At 40.3% G+C, this 17,897-nt stretch overlaps 1 protein-coding gene across 2 annotated transcripts; it reads left to right on the top strand.

Moving 5' to 3' along the window:
• Positions 1-1,551: 1,551 nt before the first annotated feature.
• On the top strand, positions 1,552-17,292 carry MYOZ1 (myozenin 1). Of its 2 annotated transcripts, XM_018910917.3 has the most exons (6): positions 1,552-1,713; positions 3,796-3,897; positions 4,812-4,993; positions 13,361-13,595; positions 15,777-15,936; positions 16,767-17,292. In XM_018910917.3, exons 2-6 carry the CDS (start codon positions 3,822-3,824, stop codon positions 16,996-16,998), a joined length of 885 nt encoding a protein of 294 aa, XP_018766462.1. In that variant the 5' UTR covers positions 1,552-1,713; positions 3,796-3,821; the 3' UTR covers positions 16,999-17,292. The 2 variants fall into 2 exon arrangements, with proteins under 2 accessions (XP_018766462.1, XP_009085694.1); XM_009087446.4 differs by lacking the exon at positions 3,796-3,897.
• Positions 17,293-17,897: the final 605 nt, after the last annotated feature.

The following is a 17,897-nucleotide window of genomic DNA, read 5'->3' on the forward strand; positions in this document are numbered from 1 at the left end:
TTGACACCCTCCAGCTTTGTGCAGATGTAAATGCCTTCACCAGGCATGAAGCTCTGTGATGGTGCCCAGAGCAGGCAGTGGGTATTTACAGTTTAATTGTGCTTATTTTACACTGGAACTGCTCCAGGGATTTGCTCCTGAATCACTGGCATGGGAGTGTGAGGGCAGGATCTGGGCTGGACATCACTCTGGTGCCTCATCCCAGCTCAGTGAAGGACACAGTGCTCTCATGGGCAGTGGAAAGCGTACATCATGCTGTTACAGCAGATATAAATGAGGGAGAATCAGAGCTGTGTAATAGGCACCATGCTAGGTATACATCGTTGCTATATGGATGCAAGCAAGAGGAAAATGGGAAACTTTAGGCCAGGAGAATGTCATATGTGCCCTAACTCCAAGCAGGATATAAAAGCTGTTTTCCTATTGCCTATAGGAATGTTACAGGAGTCTTCTACAGACCTTCTTAACAGTACTGGGGATTAACATGAAGTGCTTTCAACTCACCCTGCAAAGTTTTATATGCATTTGGTGCAGGAAAAAACAGCAGCAAAGTGTAGGGAAAAAGAAAGCGGCTATGTCCTGATGTTCCTTTATATCAACTTTGCTTGCAATTCACTGTGCAAAGGATTTTCTATTATAATCACAACTGTGTTTTGGGTTTTTTTCTCCTCACTAGACTCTAGGATTATTCAATGGACAACTTTATTTTGATCCACTAGTGATTCAATCTTCCAATATGAAATAGAAAGGCAATGTTTTCTGGAGGATTTTTGCCTTATTCAGAAACTGAAAGGTATGTTCATCTTTGAGTACTCCTGTAAAATGAGATATGTTTTCTTCATCCTAAAACCAGAACCCAGTTGGGTAAGCAGGAAAAAGAGGGAGAGTTGCTTCATAATGAAGGAGTTAAGGTGAGTTAGTTGAATGTACAAAGCTGCACCAAATGCAGATCATCAACCCAATTTCTGTCATTAATCAGAAAATTAATTTCCTTGCTCTTTGTTTCAGTTGGGTTTCCCATACATATGAAATACCTGCTTCCTAGAATTCTGTAAATAGCTTTCTAGAATTTGTGGTTTTTCCTACTACTTCTTATTTCATGCATACTATTATTTTGCTTCTGTATTTTCTGAAGCATTTTAGGAAATATGTATGACAGCCCAGAGGACACTGGAATGACTGATTATGAAGGGGCAGAAGGAGGGTATAAAACAGAGCAAGACCCAAGATTGCTTTTGAGTCATTTCTGACAAACAGGATATTGAGAAGATTTTATGAATTGAATCAAAAAGCAATAGCAGGAGGAAGAGGAACTGCATGTTTGTTTGAACAAAGAGGAGGAAGAAGTGAGCTGCCTATGGAGTGCCTGGTCCTCCTGGACATTGAGACAGCGACTGCAGGAGACCTGAGGTGCAACCTTTTCTTTTCCTCTCCTCAGGGATGGCAGCAGTGCTATCTGAGACTCTGCCCTCTGGGCCTTTGGCTATTAATAACCACAGGATGCCTGTGCGAGCAGCCTTCAGGAGTCAAATTCACAGCACTTTGCATCAGCACTTTGTGCTGGGCAGAGCTTCCCTGCACCCAGGCACCCTGGGAGAGGGGGGCTGCTGGACAAGCCTCCCCAGGCAGCACCCAGAGACAGGCTGGGAGGAAGCAGCCTCTGCTGAGCTTTGGGGCAGGTGTGTGAGCTGGTCTGAGCCTGGCAAGCCTGAGGTGAGTTGACGGGGCAGCGAAATAGTGCAGGTGCTGGAGAAGTAAAGACTAGTTTGGCTTGCAGCACCAATGACTGCTGCAAAGATCAATGCACAAAAAGACAGGAATTGAGCCATAAGACAGAGCTTAGAGAGAAGAGCCCTGGCTTTATGTATGACATAGTGAGGAGAATGGGGTTAGAGGCTCCAGCAGCTTCTGGGAGGGCTGAGAGAGCAGTAGTACCGTGTAACTCTGGACCCTGTCCATAGTGAGACACTGCTGTCCCTTTCCTTATGCCAGACCAACTGCATGCAGTGGGTTTTTCAATCTTTAGTTCTGCTGAATTAGTAAATAAGGACAGCAGAATGTGATAGACTTGTCCTCACTGCTGCTTGGGAATTAGTGTAAGGAGCGCAGCTTTCCACTGTGGCTGTCCCTTTCTGCCTTGCCCCAGGAAATCCATGCTTGTGGCATTCAGATAATTTCTTTCTGTTTTGTGAGTTTTAGGACCCATCAGATGGGCCATAACCTCTCACCTCTGCTATTTCCTGGCAGCATTGCCCCTTTCCTGTCAAGCAGGGCCTGCTTCTTTTATGCAGCCAAGCAGATGTCTGGCTGTTTAAAGAGAATGTGCAGCATGTGTGTCATGGCTGCACCTGCTCACACTTGCTTTGGGAATACCCCAGGATGGGCTCGTTTATGATGTGAACTACACAGGCAGCATCTCAGTAAAAGGAAAAACTTGCAAATCTGAAAGAAAATCTAATCCAAGGGAGTATCTGCCAATGTGATTGTCACTGTTTTGCTGTGGCTGGGCTTCTTTTAACAGTTATCACAATTCCATCACATAAACTTATGTTGCAAAAGAAGTAATGGTGGAATGATACTTCAGAATACGCAGGAGATAAAAACATCTTGATCAGAAGAGTAGTACACAAACTTCCAGTTACAGCTGTTTGCTTGCTAGTTTTAAAATATAACTCATACTTCAAAGTTTTTCAGGTCTGAAATCTTAAGCAAGTAAAATACCAAGAATCACAAGGTCAGAGATGGTAGTTATTGCTGCAGCTGAAGCCAATGGGTCTTTGCCCATTGTATTGCATTAGATTAGGTAGGGATCTGTCCCCTGTATGCTATTGTTTGGGCATGGACAGTGCTGAAGTGAAGGCAAGACTTTGCTCTACTTACATTATTATAATAAACCCTAAGAAGGCCTCTCAAAAGCTGACTGAAATTGAATTGCTGAGATTGCTCCTGATTTTCCCTGGTTTTGCAGTTCAGGTCTCTCATCCTATCTGGGTACAGAGATGGGGAACACTGTACCAGAAGAAATCTCCCTCTTCTCCTGTTTCCCCCTTCAAAATGGTATTGGATAATATCAATACATAAGATACAGGTGCAAGTGACTTCAAACAAATTGGATGAACAACTTTACAGGTTTTCCTGTGCCTTCCTCCTCCAGCCCTTCTGTAACAAAACAGTAGCAGTCATAAAAGACAGAACTACTTGGAATTTTTTTTTTTCCCCTTCCAGACTTGCAGTCTGGTGACTTTCTGAGTACCAATTCCAATTCTAAAAGGACTGTTGAAATTCCAAACCAGAGCTGCACATGATGCAAAGTGCTCCAGATAACTCGTGGACAGACCTGAAATGTTTATCCAAAAATATATATTACCATCTAATGATAACTGCATGTTGTTATAACATTGCATCATAGAGCAAATTTTCCAAGTGACATCCTGTTACTGCAGCACAAGATAATAACAGAGTATCCTTACAGCACATGTGGATTCTGAGAGACTGCCTTGTTGCAATTAAATTGCCTCTTTTGGATGAGTGCTATAGGGCACCTTGGCAATGCTTCTGCTGGGATCTGCTACCATATTTTGTCAGAATGCTGAGTCTCCAGAGAACCCCATAATGGCCTGCTGATGATATCCTGTATGGGATGATACCTTCCACTAGCTCCATGATGGGGAAGGGATAGAAAAAAAACCTGTGTGTGAAAGGAAGGCTGTGTATCTTTTACCTGTAGATGGCAACTAAAAGAGAGGCAAGAAATACATTTCCAGTGTTTCATTCTCAATTTCCTTGTGTGTTTAGAGCAAAGCAGAGAACCCTTTGTGGGAATGCCCCTTGCAGGGACTCCTGCTCCTCTTAAAAGGAAAAAGTCCACTAAACTCATTGGAAAGCTGACACATGAAGGTAAGATATGCAAAACTGCACATGTAAAAATTGTTTGGATTTCAACCTGAATTTCGGCCTTTAAAATTTCACACCTTGCCTAACTGAACTCCCAAAGTAAGACATGCAGTGAATATACCAGGAGGCACAGCCACAAATTTTACTGAAGCCCAGCCTTTAACAACGTCATATTTTCTATCTTACAGCTGAAAAGCATTGCACACACTCAGGCCAAAAGTCAACCGAGATTGCACTCTGCAAACTTGTATTCTCCTGCAGCATTAATTTGGATGCAGACCAGTGTAAATGGACAGAAAACATGATCTTTTACAGGGGTCAATACTGCAGTGCCTAGATATATTCTACATTGTTCTCTCTCTTACAACCTTTGTTTCATACTTGTTTTCTCTCTGTGTGAGAGAGTTTCTTTGATTCCAGCACTTTTTAGAAGAAAAAGACAGAATCTCTTAGAGAAGTTAATAGAGCAGGAAGAATATAGCCTGGAACATTTTTCTTTCTACAGAATATGTGTATATTGGGTAGGGTAACTTTTAAATAAGTGTGATGTCTTTATCTTTTCTTTACTTTTGACAGCATGAGGAAGGTTTTGGAGGTTGGCAAAGTACTCATTTGAAGCAGTGCCAAGAAACCCTGCTGCACTGACTGAGATGCTTCAGATATGGCAGACACCCATCTAGTTCCATCCCTATGCAACTTCTCTTTGCAGATTTGCCTTGATTGCAGTCCAAAGTAAATACCAAAGATCTATATCCAAAGTGCCTTCAATGTAAAAACTTGGTGCAGAGATAATGTCCTAAAATATTAATTTAGAAGATAATTTGAGTGCTTGAAGTCACTACTGATGCTAGGAAGCAACAGACAAAAGACATAGACCAGAGTGTTTTCTAAAGTATCCCATGGTATGTGTTTTGTAGCCATGCCACAAGAGGTATCCAAGCTGAACCTGGGGAAGAAGATCAGCATCCCCAGAGATGTGATGCTAGAAGAGCTTTCTCTCCTCACTAACAAAGGATCCAAGATGTTCAAATTACGTCAGCTAAGAGTGGAGAAGTTCATTTATGAGAATAACCCTGATGCCTTCACTGACAATTCTGTGGTAAGTTGAAGATTAAGACTAAAAGGCTACTCCATACACTCAGGGAAAACAGGAATGGAGTGTGTCCAAGCACTCTTCTGTTTTAATGTGTGTAGGCAGGGGGTAGGGAGGGTCTACTATCAAAGCAGTGAAAGAAGAAAACAAAATTACATAAATACACAAGTTTCATTTCCTTTTGGCAGCAGCATTAGTCTCCTCTGGCAAATATTTGGTATCACACATACAGAAGCATGACAAAATTCAGTACTGAGTGATGAAGGAAGGCTGCATATTTGGCAAGTGTTCAGAACTCAGGGCAGGGCTAATTGGTTTTGTACCCATTCCATTTCTTCTTTGCATGATGGCAATGATCCATCCAAATCCAGTAGACCAGTGCTATTTTTAGTCTAGGATACTTTTATGCTTTCTGCTGGACAGAGTCTTCTGCTAGAATCTGAAAGTTCCACAAGTGAAACCTCTAACCTGACTCTGAAATATTTTCAGTTAATTTGCTAGAAGCCCAGTTTGTTTTCCTCTAAAGCATTTTCCTTTCAGATATGGTATATAAATACAGACATCCATTTTCTTTTCCCTTTCCCCTGCATTAATACTCTTATTTAAACTCCTTTCTACAGCTAGTTGCAGGTGTAAAGTCTTTTGAAGACCTAAACTTTTACAAATTAAACTTTCAATTCACATGATTATCAGAATTCAGTAAAACAAATAGAAACTGTTTAAGGTTCATATGCATTTTGATGTACCACCTCATCTTCTGATGTTCTTTAAAGTTGTTTTGGTGACATTTTATCCCTTTATGGCATCTATTTTCCAGTCCAAGGAAACTCAAGGAAAGCAATAAAACTTAAGCTGAAGAAAATGTTTTGCCAAACAAAAACACACTATCTTTTAGCACTCTGATGTTTTCAAAAGCAGCAATAAGAAAATATCTGCAGTTCACTTCTAGAAATGCCAATTTTAAAAACAGAATGTGGAAAGATGCCTAACAAAAAAAAAAAAAAAAAAAAAAAAAAACAAAAAAAAAGTTAAAATTAAACAGTAAGATTACAGATGAGGGATGACAGACCAGAGATATAACAAGCATATCCCATGATGTTAAACTTTGGTCACTTTCTTCATCTTTGTGCTTTAGGTAGTTCATTTCTTCTGTGAATTATCTCCTAGAAAGAATGTAGGAATGAATGGTATATTGAACTTTGGACTCCACAGATGAATATCCTAGAGAAATGCATGCTGTTTTCGTAAATACTCAGCAATCTCAGAGTTCCTAAAACAAATGAGGGCCAAGTTCATATGTGAGAATCTGCTGCAGTAAGAAGTGAGAAAATAATAAATTGATGGAATAAAAAGGCTAGAGTCCAAAGTGTCAAAAATTTGAGGGTGTCACTTAAAAATGTCTAATCAGAACAATCCAAAACAAAAAAGTTGTGACAAACTGACTCAAGACTGGACATACACAGTCACTTCATGATTAACATTCCAAATGCTGATGCAATTGCTTCTCTTTTGTTAGCAGCTTCCTCCTGCTTTGTTTATTAATCTGTGCCTGACTTTCACCCCATACCCCTTCTGTAGTGGATCTCTTCATCTTTTGTAAGAACATATCTGCTCCCCAGATCTTTCAGCATGGCTGTTAAGATCCTGTGCCATGAGGAAATATAGTTGGGGGTTAGAAAATACTCTAAAAAGCTAGGATTTTCTTTGTTGCTTTGCTGTAGGAGAACCATGGCATGGTCTCCAAACCAGCTGGCATTCTGCTTAAAATCTTCCATGATTCGCTTACAGATCTCTCCACATCCATGGAGAGACAACAGACAGCAAAACTGTATTGGTCAGTGCAGGAAGTCTTTGGTCTGCCCTACAGCCCTCGCTTGGGGTCAGTTTAGCAAGATCAAAACATAATTGTTACTGTTTTCTGGCTGCACCACGAGCTCACTGCTTGCTTCCACTGCCTCTGCGAGTAACTATTCTCATCACCGCAGGCAGCACGAGTGAGCAGCTTTGCTGCAGTCAGACCATTAAGAAAAGCTGAGCAATCACAGCAACTGAGTCATTGTCTCAGAGAGCTGGGTGCTCTTGAGCAGGTAGAGGCAACAGATCTGTAGTCTGTTATCTTCCAAACCATCAGGACAGCGCCTGACCTTAGCATCAAATAACTCTCTTCAAAAAGTCCTTTTGATTAGCTTTCTTTTTTTTCCTTTCTTGCTGCTCTATCTGCTCAAAGGCAGATGCAGAAAAGAAAGCTTAAACAAAAGATAACTGTGTGAGGAAGATAATGGCAGAGTAAGAAGTCCTACTGCTACATCCAGTTACTTCCCTTTCCCAATTAACTTCCACGTCCTTTGCTCCCCATCCCAAAGAAGTTCTTGTGTCTTTGAGGTTGTGGGACAGTGAAGGAGTTTGAAGCTGGTGGTGTGTTTTCTGCTTTTGTATCATAGATTTCTTAGCTTCTGTGTTGTCTTAAAATATTCTCAGGACACACTTAAGAAAGCAGGGCAAGACAAGCTTGGGATGGAGTATGGACTGTTTCTTTCCCACAAAAGAAGTTTACCAGCAAGATAATGTAATATAAAAATACACAAAGAGAAAGGTTATTAAAAATAAATCCAAACCATATAAGGGGTTGCAGAATAGCCTGTGCTGTAGCCATAAACTTTCCACACAAGGGAGAAGATCTCAGCAGTCATGTGTCATTGACCCACCCTTCTGCTTCTCTCCTCCTGCTTTTCCTCCAGCCAAAAATCCACACTGGACAATCAGATCACTCTCCTTACTTGTAGCAAAGGCAACGTATATACTGTGTGCACATGAATGTCAGACAGAAAAAGTGAAAAACCTGTCCCTCTCTGTCACTGTTGCAGCTCTACCCACCCAGTTAAAGGCAAATAAACCCTCAGTCAAAAGGACTGACCATTCCTAACATGAGTAAAATGAAATGCATCACCTACTGTAGAGCTCTTTTCAATACTGTGACTCTCTTTGCTTGCAAATATGCAGAACAAAGAGAAGGTTTTAGGGAGGGGTGAGTTTGACAGCAATATCCTGCCAAACAGGGAGAATTTGGCAACATCCTCCTTGTTTGGTGCTGTGCTGGAAAAGCTGGGCTCTTCTGAGCCCTCTCTAGTAAACCAAATGTAGAATTTCTTCTCCTCACCCCAGGCTGTGCCACCCACAGGAACTGTGATTCTCTCCATGTCTCAGAGGATATTTTCAACTTCATTGTGGAGCTGCAAGCTATAATTTATTACTGACTAAAGACCATGACGAAATCCTATCTTGCTGTATGCTCTATTACTGTATCCTCTGGCCAACTAGAGAATGAGGGAAATCACTACATTTATTTTTTAACAGCGAAACTGAAACATGGGGTAGATTAATGAGTCACCCAAAATCACAGATAGGGTCTCAGTCTTGTCTTTGGATCTCCTAAATCCCACTTCACTGTACAGCAGTTAATAGATCAGCAGTTCACAGACCTTTCCTTCATAATGCTAAATTTGTTTGGCCTCAAACACATTAAGATCATGTGAAACAGTATTTCTTAGCCCTGCAGCCTCATTCATTATTCCCCTGACTCCTTTCAACATCCCACCTCTGCTTTGGAACCTCAGTGTAAGAGCTTGCTGTCATCAAGTGGAAACTTTTTAACACCTGGCTGGCAGGCATTAAGGGGAAAGTGAAAACAAAGCCATAGTTATATGTCTTGGATGTTGCCATTACTCTTTCTTCCAGTAAGAATCCTTTAATATGGTCCTTCTGCAAGTCAAAACCTGTGGCTTGATTTGGGTTACGTGTAGGAGACCTTCCTTTTTCTCCCCTCCTTTTTATGTTTTATTATCATATCTTAAAACAATTAGGAAGGTAAAATAACCAAAATCTAAACAGACAATTATGAGCAGTAGTACCTCAAAAACCACACTGACCCACAGCCAAAATCCCCACCTTGTTGCTTTCTTACACTCATCCACAAGTTAAAATAAATGCAGCTTCCAGTCATGGCAAAGCTTGTGTGAAAACAAACTAAAATATTTTGGCAATTTCTGCTGGACTTTAGGTCAAGAGGTCACTTTTAAGCTGGTACCAACTGTGAAACAAAATCTAAGAAGTCTTAAGAATTGGATTACTACTCTTCTGGAGAATGGCAGGAGTTACTCAGTACTCTTTCCAGTGCTGGACAAGAACTCAGAGCAGGCAAAAGTAGCAGGAAGAAAATGGAAGTGGTGATGTTACAAACCAAAAGCGATGCTTCACAGCAGATAGCAGTACCCCACCAACCTGCCTCAGAGATCTTACATGATAATAGCCAGGCATGATACAGGGTCTGAAGCAAAACAAAGATGGAGAAATGTTATCATTCAGCTGCTTGGTTTATTACAGAGCATGCACTGATGTCTCTGTATGCCCCTTAATGTACTGGGATGAATGTCAATCAAGATCAGTGGAGGTAAGGTTAAAGGGGAAATGTTAGGAAAATAATTATTCTAGGAGTTCTGTTCTGTATAGAATGTTAAACCTCTTGAACAAACATTACAGGATAATTGCAGGCTAAGGTACAATTCTGAGGTTATGACCTAAGTGGAGCGAGCCAGGTGAGATTGTAACTTCTTTAATAAAATGAGCCTTGCTGCACTGGAGCTGGATTGGTGCAGAAGACCTAGAGGTCCCACTATACCCAAAGCTGTGTAAGAGCGAACGTGGCGTCTGATGCATTCTTATTCAAAAAGTAACTGAAGTGGAAAAAGCAGAGTAACAGAAAAAAAGAGCCTTTTATTTTCCACAGTGCTTCAATTTGTTGGAGCACTGTGAGAAAACTCTGGATCAAAATTCTGAAACACAATTTCTTTCATCCACAAAGAAAATGTGATAAAATTATATGAAATATATAAATAAGATATATCTAATTTTGGGTGGCATTAGATAAAAATTTCTGTTATTTAGATGGGTAAATTCAGGCACAGAAGCAAAAAATATTCTGTCTAAGATTACACAGCAAGTCAGAAATGGACCTGGAAATAGAAAGCAGGAGCTCAATCTACTGTGCCTCTTGGGGTAGCAAGTTTAAAAAAAAAAAATAAGATGCTTCTACAGCTTCTTATTTTCACCTTTTTTTAAAAAAATGAGTCATAGGTTTAAGGCTATGCAATTCCAAATGAAGGACTGAGGCCCACACTTTGATAAAAACAGCAGGCAGTCTATGAGACTCTCCAATGTCTGAATTTTAAATCTCCCATCCCAACATTAAGGAGCATTTGAGTGGCTGCCACAGAGACGATGCAGTCCAGTAACTTCAGAAGTGTTAGTAACTACATAGGCATCAAACATTTGGGGAGCTCTTTATCAGTGAGGTGGAAATAGAAACACATTTGGTGGCCTCAATCATTTTCTTTAGGGCACAGCAAGGAGCTGAAGGGAAGCACACAGTGTCTCTCTTGGGGACTGCCTGCAGTGACGTCAGGGCCTTGAGATACATAGAGATCTCAGCTCCATTAGTTGGATCATCTTTCATTATCTAGTTTTTATTAGGCACATGCTCTAGAGAATTCAGAATTTGTCCATCTAAGCACTCAGCCTGCAAGAGCAGGCGCTTGCTAGCACTAAGAACTTGAAAGACATGAGCCCAATTTGTTTAGCCAACCCAGGGGACCCATCACATGAACTTGCAACAAGTGTTCTCTTATTAGAGTGGATTTAAGGACGCCCTGGGACTGATAATATCCACTACCTCCAACAATGAACAGATAGGAGGAGCCATGGGATCTGTCCCCAGACCCAACAGGAGAAGGTTGTCAGCTATATCAAATGACATTCCTGGACCTCTCTCCTGAAACTCCCACCAACACAGTCAATAAATACTAACTGAGAGACTGGTTTTATGATGTGAATATGCATATATGTAAAAGTTCCACATGCTGTTAGCAGTGGCCCAAGACATGCATTCTCCTCAAGTGTGAGGTCCAAAACTCTAAAACTCTGACCAGAGGTGTGCTCTAAATCCTGGAGACAAAGCTGCACCTATGCAGCTTTGACTATGTTAGGTACAGCATACTGCTTGAGGCTGTCATTCCTGAGCTCCGCTATCTTGGAAGATCTTTCAAAAAGATTATTTTCCAAAGATTCATCAAAAATATTATAATCAAAAAGATTATTTTGCATAAAGCAAATATAATCTTTGTTTCATGTTAATTTGAGCTAAGACAAACAATTGTGGTGATCAAAACTAAAGAAAATTATATTTTTGTTCTAGCAGGTGAGTAAACGGGATATTGCATGGAAAACATGTCTTTCCTATCGGAATGGAGTTGCCCACTTTTAGCAGATCAGATGTTTTCTCAGCAGGCCTATGAAGAATGATGAACTAGCTTAAGTCAAATCAAACTAATTTAATTTGCAGCTAAATAAGATTTAGGAGTGCCTTTCCTGATACAGACCTTCTGTTCCAGAGAAACTTCATTCCTACTTAGTGATAATACTGCAATTTAAAATAACACCAGATGACAATGATGCCTCTCCCTAGTCACATCAAATACTGCTGTGAGCAGAAACAGAACAGTCCATTTTGCTGCAGCTCATGTTATGCTGATGCTTTGGGACTTTTTTGTTCTTGTGCAGGAAAGGCATGTAAGTAACCACAGGAAAGGAGAAATAATCATGTAATTCTCAGAAAGGGCACACAGCATTGGTGAAACTTGAAGGAAAACAGATGCAAATTCTGTTTTGAAAGTAGTGAGCAAATCAGTAGAAGCATTACCCTTGCATATACATCAACATTTTGAAAATAACCTCATTCTGACCCTTAACCCTCAAAATACCCTTTTTCAGTTTGCCTTTTTACAGCTACATAGCTGCCATGCATAATTGAGCAGATTGCCCAGTTAGCTCCTGTGTACAGCTTAATGCTCACAATCCTCTCCCCTCTCAGTGCTTCCTGACATTCAGGGAACATTATCTCCTGTGTTCCTAAAAAGGGAATTCCCTGCAGCTAGGAGAAGGACAGACAGTCCCTAAAGGCCCTGGGGGCACCAGCTCTGCCACTTCAGCCTGCAGCTGGCTGTCTGCCTGGGTTGCAGCCTGGTGACCTGCTGTGAAACCCTGGACACTGTTGTGGGAGACACAGGGAGCAGAGGGTTAGCTAATTCTGCCTTGAGCCTTGTGGGGTTTTCACTTCTCAACTATTTTTAGCTGACTGAACAGCTGGCCTTGGAAGCCTGTTTACAGCCTGGAAAGCTTCTTTTTGCTAAACTGTGCTAGGTGTAAGAGCCCTGAGAAAGCCTTAACCCTTTGAGAGCCATCTCTGAGGCTGCCTGAGATTAATTTATACAGGTAGAATAGCAGTATAAGGAACCACAGATTCATCCAGTGTCATGTGTATATGTTGCATCTCTGTGCATCTAATAGCCAATCTCCTAGACCAATAGGAAAGACTATATGTGACATATAACCCAGGTTACTTGTATTATATACCTGTGTGGGCTGTACTACACCAGAGATACCTTTTAAAGTCTGATAGGAGTCAAGTTTTGATGTCACTTATGACCAAGATGTGAAACATTTTTCTAAACATACTATATCAGTTTCTGTTCCACACAAGCATTTATGAAAGTTTCTGTGTGCAAAGACAGGATATTGTGCCAAAATGTACACCATAAAGTCAATAAATCCTGCATGGATTGTTTGCTCTTTTACTACATACTGCAGAGATTGTGCCTTCTAGCCTGACCAAGGAAGAGTGAATGGTCTGCAAAATAAGACCAACTTAATTTTATTGACAGATACAACTTTCTTTCTTTCTTACCCTGTTGCTGGTTAGATTTGGTTTGCTAATTCACATACTGCTACAAACAAAATTTTTCCTTTTTGTCATTTCTCTCCTGTGGTCTCTCTTGTGGTATCTGTGTTGTCACAGATATCCTGCTGTTCTGGTGGCCTGTAACACTTAATTCCTACACTGTAATTGAGCTGGGGTTATGTTAACTTTGACATGAAAACACTTTCTTGCCCAGCTTGCTTTCTCACAGGTTAGCCAATGTTATCTCTGTTTGGATTTCTACATGCTCTGGCAAAAGCTAAATTTCCTTTCCCCTTCTCCTCTATTTCATAGTCATCATTCTCGGGGACAACAACACCCTGATCACATAAAATGACTATGAGGCCAGTGTGCTTCCATTGCCACTTCTGTTGTTCTACAGCTGCTGCTATACTGAATAAAGGGAATAACTCACATGAAGTTCTGCCACTGGCTTTGTAACAGAGACACAGAACTGGTCAGATCACAGAGACTCAGGAGTTCACATTCTGGGACCCAGCCCCACAAACACGAATACACCATGTCCTGTACCAGAGATTCAACCACACTGTTTTCTCCTCCCCTAGGATCACTTTCAGAAGTTCATCCCGCCAGGAGGGAATTATGGGGAAGATGCTCATGGCTACGCCCATGGGCGGATGGTAGGAGGAACGGCAGCTGGGCAGCACAGCTCCAGTATGCAGCAGCAGCCGGGGGTCCCTCCCAGGCCTGGAAGCAGAGGAGGTGCTAGAGATGGTGAAGGGGAGCATGCAGGGAAATCATCTGGAAGTGGTGGAGAAGGAGGCAATGATACTGACAAAGGCAAGTATCTCTCTGCAAGAATAAGAAACTAAAGCTATCAGACCACATGCCAAGCCTACTCTTAATGAAAAGCAAATTACTCTAACTCCTGGATTCTTCCAAACAAAGCTCCAGTGTAATGACTAGAAGAGTTGAACAGCTTTTAATTGATGGTTTTGTTTGTATTCTTCTATGTTGCTCAACCACAGGCAGGAGGCAGAAATACCTTCCTTAACTGGACTACAGAAATGACAGGAAACTTATCTGCTGAGCTCCTAAGGCTGGTAGAGCAGTAGGCCAGTACAGCTATGCCATGCCAGTGTGGCACTCCTTCCTTTCAAGGGTTTCACACTGACCACTACTGGAGAAACTGGTAGTAACTCTTTAGATCAGTAGTCTGAGTATCAGACTTGAATATCTGAGCCCTGATTTCAAATCAAAGCTTCTACCTAAACAAAGAACACTTTTTGGATAATTTTCAGAAAGGAATAGCAATACTTTTAAAAGTTATCTTGTAACCACCACTGGGCCACTGAGGCAATATCTTTATGAGTAAAAATAGTTTTAATTTGATTTAGTCTTTGCCTGATTTTACCGTCTGTTTAGTTTGGCCAGAAATCTCTAGAAACAAATACCTAGTACAGGAATCAGCAGATGAAATCATTACTTTAACAGTCCCTATAGATTAAAAAAAAAAAAAATCAAATTTGCTTTGGAACCAAGAATAACTGCCTTGAGTAACCAAATGAATGACTTGTAAAATCCAAGTATTTTCATTTACATTCTGGAACACTGTCCATTTTATATCAAAATCAGCTTTTACATTTCCTGTGAAAAAGCAATCTGTAAAGACTTACAGTTTTCTTAAAGGAGATTTTTCTTCATTTTTCTTCTTCATTTTTCTTCTTCATTTTCAATTTTCTTCATTGAAAAGTCTTCATGAATTTTCTTCATTTCTATCATGTGTGCAGGGAGAAGGAGGATATATCATCCTATAGCTTTTAATATCATCCTATCTGCAGAGACAAATCCCAGCTGCTTTTGTTTCAACTCTAGCAATCAATTTGCTGGTACACTGCTTAGTTTAAATCCTTCACAAAAAAAGAGGGGAGCAGTTGTTCTGCTTTTTTTTTTTTTTAATGAAAATGTTTGCAATTCTTGTAAATGTCTGCAATTCTCTGAAAGCAGGGAACCCCAGGACTTGGCATAGTTTGAAATAAGCAAGACAGATAAAGGATGTGTGATAAAGAAGTAAGATTCAGATAATAGTGTACATTCTTTGCCACTTACTTCATAAGGATTTGTTTTCTACACAAAATGTAGCACCAAGAAAGCACCAGAATGTCTCTCTCCATTAATCCTAATCAAGCTAAGCAGATTTTGCTGCTCAGGAGTTTTAAGGTTTATGAAGGATGAAAATATTATGTGTGCTACATGTCAATACAAAACTTATGGTCTTACTAGCAAGATGGTATTATACACAGCTGGGGAAGGGAAGGGAAGGGAAGGGAAGGGAAATGCAGAATGAAATCCCTTGTCTAAACTCATTTGCTTAATGGAGCAGCTAGAAGCTAATCTAAAATTTCTAGCAATCAAGTGTCTGACTTTACAACAAAGTGCAGCTCTAGTCACTGACAGGATTTTAACTTCAAGTGAGATACCACATAATATTTGCAAACTGCTTTTAGTCATCCTGAGGTGATTGAGACAGACTTATCTCTAACATCCCAGTTCAGAAGGGGAAAATGATGAAAGTCTGTTCATGTAATCACAAAGAAAATGCCATGTCATGTCTGCTATGATCTGATAGAAAATAAAGAAAAGTAAAGGAAGAAATTATTAGCATCTTTCCTCATATAATGTTTCCCTTCTGGTAGTGGAAGAGATGATGAGGTGAGGACTTTGGTTCTTTCTATATGAGCAACCAAATAGAAGAATGAAAAAATCCAAATATGTGCTTTAATGCAAATTCCTGGATGAGTGGCTCTTAGACTATGGTACTATCTGCTTTTGTGGATAAGAACAGAAGTGGTGTATGATCATCTTTTTAAAACAGAAATCTAACCATAAAAGCTTGTGTTGATGTAGGAGTTACAGAATCTGGAAATAAAGCTGGTGCCTCAACTTCAGTAGCAGAATACAGAGGCACAATGCAGTTAGAGTGCCATCTAACTAGACTGCTTTACCTTCCTCTGTTTACAGATGGGAAGTCAGGAGGCAAAAAAGTTACTATATTTAAAACTTATATTTCCCCTTGGGAACGAGCGATGGGTATCAGCCCTGAGGATAAAAGTCAGTTCTCCACGGACTTACTGTCATACAGCCCCAAAGCTGATTTCCCCCACTACAAGTCTTTTAACCGGTAAGTCTTCTTAGATACTCCATACAGTTTATTTAGCAAGAGAAAACACAATAATGCTGACCATAGCCCTCCTGTCTTGTGCACCGTAAATAAGTTTCAGCTGCATGTAATTTTGCTTAGCACAGTCTCCAGTAGATGAAATGTTTGGAAGACTAGAAAGACAAAATACATTAAGAGCTAGAGATTTTAATTCAGATTAGGCACAGAAAACCGATGCAGTTGGATAAGAGGACTTTAATCCTATTTGCCTCTATTTCTCACCCCATTTGACCAAGAGATGTAGTTAGACTGTTTTTTACTGCAACCCTTTGAAGTTCAGGAGGTCATGAAAAATACTTATGATCAGCAGCCATATACTTCACAGCACTTCATATACACATCAGGATGTTTCTGCTGTTTCTGATAAGCACTGAAAGTTTTACAAATATTTCTAGGGCAGTAACAATTTTTTGTTAACCTCTCTGTACAATATTGCCACCCATCTCCATAGCGTCAGGACATCAGTACTTGAACAAATCCACATCCCACTCCTTTCTGCAATAATGCAGCCTCTGCCTGCTATATGTACAGAAAACTAACAGTTGTGAAAGGTGTACGGTTTGATGGAGATTGATGCAACAAGGGTGAAGGGAGTGCACAGCACTGTATATATGTGTTTACATCATTTTTAGTACATGGGCAATGGATACATCTATGTTCTCATGAAGGATTTGTTGGCCAACTGCAAGAGCAGCACAATTTAGAATCTTCATAACTTTGACTATTTATTTTATAAATCCTGTTGTTTACCTATGGTCTGTTTGCTAACTCCATGTATTCCACTATGCCAGGACTGCCATGCCTTATGGGGGTTTTGAAAAAGCAGCCAAACGGATGACCTTCAAAGTGCCTCAGTTTGATATCTGCCCTTTGCTCCCAGAATCTCTCATGATATATAATCAAAATTTCAGCAAAAGACCCTCCTTCAACAGAACCCCAATACCTTGGATGCCTTCAGGAGACTTCTCAGAGTACCAGACTGCAGTCAATGTGCCAATGAGTGGTGAAACAGAAGAGCTGTAAATTCCCACTGCCAAGACCTTCCCTTTTTTCTCAGCCCTTTCTATATGCAAGTTGATAGTAAGGAGCGGAAAAGTGCAACTCTAGCTCTGTCAGCTCTTTCTTTCTTTTGCCTGTAGCTGAGACAAGTCCCAAGCAGGTTCTAAACTTCTCTTCACTGTATTGTTAATCTAAATCAGACACAGTTTGAGGAAGAGGAGCTTTATATTCACCAGAACATAAGTGGCCAAGACTGAGGAAGTGTTTTTCTGTTTAGCAATGCTACATGCTGCCTGTCTGATTGATAATAAACTTGTTCTGTCATGTGTTAACAAAAAATAAAACACCAAGATGAAAAACAGCTTTTGTGTTATGTCCTTAAAAAGTGCTGCTGAAAGAATTTGGGGATTAGCAAATTGAAACAAAAGTTTCACTCTCACAATAAGACTATTATCCTGGGACAAAAGATCAAGGACTAATGGGGATAGTCATAAAATACATCCAGGTGGCTTGGCAAAATACTGCCAAAAAAAAAAAAAAGTGATGGGGAAGGATGATGACTTTGAGAGGAAATTAGAACAACATCAGAAATTAAATAGCAAGTCACCCTGTCAGCAAAACAAACAGCTTAAAGTATTTCACTGTCAGCCAAGATCCCCCAGTTCTCCAGAGTATAAACTAGGTGACAGCTTAAGCAGGTTCTTTTTTTTTTCTTTCATTTTTTTACAGCGAACATAAAGTTAATAGGTTGGGAAGAAACAGAGGCACACCCAAGTAAGATGGCTTGCCCATCATGACAGAGCAAGAAAACAAATGCTTTAATAAAAACAGAGCTAATTTGACACCTACCACAGTGCATTATTTATTCAAATATACACCATGAAAGTCTATTCCATTTCTTGCAGCAGCTTCAGCAATGCCAC

Source organism: Serinus canaria, chromosome 6 (genome assembly GCF_022539315.1).
Source record: "Serinus canaria isolate serCan28SL12 chromosome 6, serCan2020, whole genome shotgun sequence".
NCBI classification, from domain to species: domain Eukaryota; kingdom Metazoa; phylum Chordata; class Aves; order Passeriformes; family Fringillidae; genus Serinus; species Serinus canaria.

What these genes read in the sequence shown, in the direction of transcription:
- MYOZ1 (XM_018910917.3), top strand. Translation starts at nt 3,822, where the DNA reads ATGCCCCTTGCAGGGACTCCTGCTCCTCTTAAAAGGAAAAAGTCCACT. An exon ending in AGGCAATGATACTGACAAAG is followed by an intron (nt 13,596 to 15,776) that starts GCAAGTATCTCT and finishes CTCTGTTTACAG; the next exon opens with ATGGGAAGTCAGGAGGCAAA. An exon ending in CACTACAAGTCTTTTAACCG is followed by an intron (nt 15,937 to 16,766) that starts GTAAGTCTTCTT and finishes CCACTATGCCAG; the next exon opens with GACTGCCATGCCTTATGGGG.